The sequence below is a fragment of the Aedes aegypti genome, unplaced genomic scaffold (assembly GCF_002204515.2).
Source record: "Aedes aegypti strain LVP_AGWG unplaced genomic scaffold, AaegL5.0 Primary Assembly AGWG_AaegL5_hic_scaff_599_PBJ_arrow, whole genome shotgun sequence".
Lineage (NCBI taxonomy): Eukaryota > Metazoa > Arthropoda > Insecta > Diptera > Culicidae > Aedes > Aedes aegypti.
In genome coordinates, this window is record NW_018736278.1 from 6,592 (window position 1) to 10,558 (window position 3,967).

The following is a 3,967-nucleotide window of genomic DNA, read 5'->3' on the forward strand; positions in this document are numbered from 1 at the left end:
CTTTTATTGACATGTTTTTTTTTACAATTCACAAAGATTGAGACTAAAGCAGATATATACCCAAAGAAGCCCTTATAGAACTTGTACCAGAAGCTCTGGAGTGGCCAAATCTTTTTACCGTGTTGTTTTTCATTTATTGACAAGTTATTTAAAATTCATTAAGATTGAGATGTCGCACGGTATGTTTTTGGACATAAAATGGAAATGTTGCCCAAAAAACCATCGTGGAACCTGTGCCTGGAGATCTGGAGTGGCCACATCTGTTCGTACAGAGCTTTTTCTTCTTTTATTGACAAGTTCTCTCGAATTCACGAAGATTGATACGTCGCACGGTATGTTTCCGAAATGTCCTCAAAGAGGCCCTGGCGGAACCTGTGTCACCCTTGTGACCCCAGTACAACCCGGAATATCTCCGGCATGGTTCCGAATACAGAATTGTCCATTTATGACAAATAACTGAAACCTTTTTAAAGTAAACTGAGGGTAGTTTCAAAAAAATCGAATGGAAATTGACGAAATGGCAGCTGTTTGAAAATACCTTGTCGGAGGCCGGTAACGTAAAGGTTAATCAACTCATACGGTATTCCGAGTTTAAACTAAAACGTAAATTCTACGAAAATCGCAAAAACAAATGCAAATATCTTCTTGATACTGGTATTCTCTACAGTAAAATCTGTACTTATTTGCTAAATGACAACCAAATCTGCGTAGGAAAACTTCCGTTGAGGAAATTTTCACAACTTCTGTGGACACATAATTTTGCCGACTTTCTCAAAGTGCCAAGTTCGGCGCCAAAGTCCATTCGTCATCATATCTAAATATCTGTCCGAATGCATTGACTTGACTTCCGTGTGTTGTTCTACATTCTAATTCACAAAGACGATGTGCATAAATCTGTCGTCCCGGTTATGCAATAACCACAAACAACTTTCCGCCGCCCCACATGTCGTCTTTTATGTTGATATTAAATTTACGTCCCCCGGATGGGTAAACATCATAGAGCGAAGGGACAAACGTCCAAAATGTGGGTTACTGCACGCCAAAACATAATAATCAATACACATAACAAACATGGCTTCTGCTGGTCCGATCCGACCACGCATGACGCCCGCCTGTTTTGTCGCCACATGCAACCCAAGCGCAGTCCAAGTGGGCCATTGCAGAAACAAAACGCTTCTCACACAGTAGCCAGAAGATGGAAACAGTTTGGCGCACCAAAATAAACATTAGGTAAATCTCAGCATGCTGCCGCCCCTGCCTTACATTCGTCACAGCCTTCTTTGCTCCGGTGACGCATAACATTGTCAAACAAAACCGCGATGCGCTCAGCGCAGTAGTCGAGGCATTGGGAGGCGGTAGGGGTGCGCTAACAAATAGTAGGCGATGCATAAATTGAGCGATTACGCCTACTGCTCTGGGCGTCCAAGCTGACTAATCCAGATTGATTTATCGATACGCAGAATTGAAGTCGATTTTCGTTGTTCTTCTTAAAAACGGTAAGAGCCCATCAATTCACTCACGATTCAGATGGGTTGCTTTGGCACTTGAAATCCATCCGAGGATTATTTCCAACCGTAAAACTATTCTTAGCACGATGTTTGTCTTCAGCGTCGTTCAAAAATAGATTGCTGCGATTTACTCACCGAATGTTCTCCAGAGAGCCTCAGCAACTGCTCCGTGTTCAACCGCTTCGTCTCCGTAATCGAAGGAATCCGTGAAATGCGAATCTCCATCTCCCTGATCCACTGCCGCAGCAGGCGGGGATCTCCGTAGAACGTCTGCATCGGAGAGGGTTTGAACATGGCCTAAAACGAAAAAGCGAAGATGATTCAATCCGTTCCCGGAATAGGTTTTATCCGATGATGATGACGCGTGCGACTCACCCTCCGATAGTAGTCCATGTGGTCCTCCCGGGGTCGCACAACGGACCCTTCGATTTCGCCTCGCGCTTCCCGACAGCTGTCGAGAAGGTTCGTGTCCATGATAAAATTGTAGTTGGTCTGCAGTGCCGCCCAGAAGTCGTCTTTGCCGATGCCGGTCGTGATGCTGCTCTGCAAGCTGCAGGAGCTATGGCTGTGCCCGCTGCCCCACGACCGGCGCCACAGTTCGCGCTCTGAGTCGCGCTTTTTCTTGAATTTGGTGAAAAAAGGTTAATTTGCATAAGAATGTTGAACGAACTGAACGAAATGATGTTGAAGAAATTTATTTTTTAGTGATACTTGATACCGTTTAAGCATAGGGGAGCAAACACTTCAAAATCTGCATCAATCTAATGTTTAAGATTAGCAATTAACTTCAACTAACCTTTAAGCTATTGTATGGCCGATCGATTCTCAGTCTGTTTTGTGCCATCTCGGACCCCTCGTGGGGACCTTGCGGTGGCAGTGAGTTTAGCGACAGCGAAGGCTTGATGAAGCATCCAGCGTTGGGGGGTCCGGATGCCGTCGACGACGACGTGGCATGTGCTGCCGATGGCGGTTTGATCCGATATTTCACCGTCCCGAAGGCGTTTGAGGTGTTGCTTCCGGTTCCTCCGCCGGGTGTCTGCTGTGGTTGTGCTTGGGTTTGCGTCGATGTGGACGCCACCGTAGTGGGCGTTCCGCTACCCGTGCCGGAAGTCGACATCTCAGACTTGACCGGCGTAGCGGAGTCCTCTGCAGTTGGCGGTTTCATGGCGATTTCTCAGTCTGTTTGTTACGATGTTCCGTTTGCGATAATTCCGTGTAGGGATTGCCTGTGTCCGTTTGTGTGCTCTAAAGCTGATCCGTTCCGGTCGTTTGAAGGTCTCCTGGTCCGGCTTCTTATCGAAGGAAGAAGTGGTGGAGTCCTAGGCGCTCTCCGAACTGATGGCAGTTCGCGAAAACCGGCATTTTGCGTCCGTTTTCCGATGAGCCCGGGTCGGTTTGGCTTGGCTTGACTTTCTGGGGTCAATCGCACCCCTTTCGGTTTACAAAATGAACATTTTCGTTGGAGAAAATCTGCGAGAATATAAGAAAAGAAACGTCAATCAATGTTCAATTATAATTATCGGAGGCAAAAATCCCACAATAGGCAAACAGCAAGCTTCCACGTTTCGTTTTCTTATGAGGGATACAGGTCAGCATTTTTGTACTTCGAACCTAAGAATCAATTTCAGCACAAACAAAAAGTAACGCGTCAACGCATTCAAAGCTAAGTTCAAAGCCATCGCGGTTCCCCACTTAAAAGTGCCAAAGTCGACAATACGTAGGTATCAGTCACCCAAGTCAATGTCCCGCCTCGAATTTCAACGCTGTAGAGAGCTAGCTGTCGATCATTGTCAGCATGGTGAAGGGAATCGATTCTATTCTGGGCGCGTACGGTAACCTAAAATGGGCAAAATAAAACGGTTTTAAAAACAACATTACTGCAGTCGATAGTGATCTAGCTTACACCATTTTATGAGTTTTTTAGCATGATAAAGAATCTAGGGACATTGAGAGACTCTCTTTGTTTACTTTCTCTTTGAATAATAACTGAACCACATTAAGGTGAAGATGCATCGAAACCAAATCTCGAATTTCCAAGAGCACAAATCAAGAGAACCAAAAATCCGTTTGTGATGAAAATTCAACTCACTGGTCACTCGCGGAAGTTAAACATTCGATCAAATAATCAGCGCGAATAGTTGCCATGTTCTCTAGATTTGTGCTTTAGAAAACTCGAGATTTGGCTTCGATGCATCTTCACCTTAATCCCTTCTGTTACTTTTTTTGTATGACACGCTAGCTAAGGACATTGTTTTTTATATATAGTGAAATATAGTGAAAAACTTCCCGAAAGCTATAGTATTGCACTGCTACAGTCAAAAGAGAGTGAGAGAGGAGAGTAGCTCTCATTGTTACATATGTAGGTCCTTTTGAAAAGGAGCGCGAGAATTTAGCAATATCCGTGTTTTCCCAGACTTCTCTATACATTACGCACATATTAAACCAAATAATCACCCAGT

General features: G+C 44.6%; 1 protein-coding gene across 1 annotated transcript; it reads right to left on the reverse strand.

Annotated features, from left to right (window-relative positions):
• Positions 1-1,589: 1,589 nt before the first annotated feature.
• LOC5569790 lies at positions 1,590-2,975 on the reverse strand. The gene is made up of 3 exons (XM_001652966.2): positions 2,305-2,975; positions 1,884-2,129; positions 1,590-1,805 (listed from the first exon to the last, which is right to left on the reverse strand). Exons 1-3 carry the CDS (start codon positions 2,671-2,673, stop codon positions 1,605-1,607), a joined length of 816 nt encoding a protein of 271 aa, XP_001653016.2. The 5' UTR covers positions 2,674-2,975; the 3' UTR covers positions 1,590-1,604.
• Between the last annotated feature and the right edge of the window lie 992 nt (positions 2,976-3,967).

Coding starts and splice junctions, on each gene's coding strand:
- LOC5569790 (XM_001652966.2), bottom strand. CDS start 2,673: ATGAAACCGCCAACTGCAGAGGACTCCGCTACGCCGGTCAAGTCTGAG. Junction 2,130..2,304: donor GGCCATACAATAGCTTAAAG/GTTAGTTGAAGT, acceptor ACCAAATTCAAG/AAAAAGCGCGACTCAGAGCG. Junction 1,806..1,883: donor ACATGGACTACTATCGGAGG/GTGAGTCGCACG, acceptor TTTTCGTTTTAG/GCCATGTTCAAACCCTCTCC.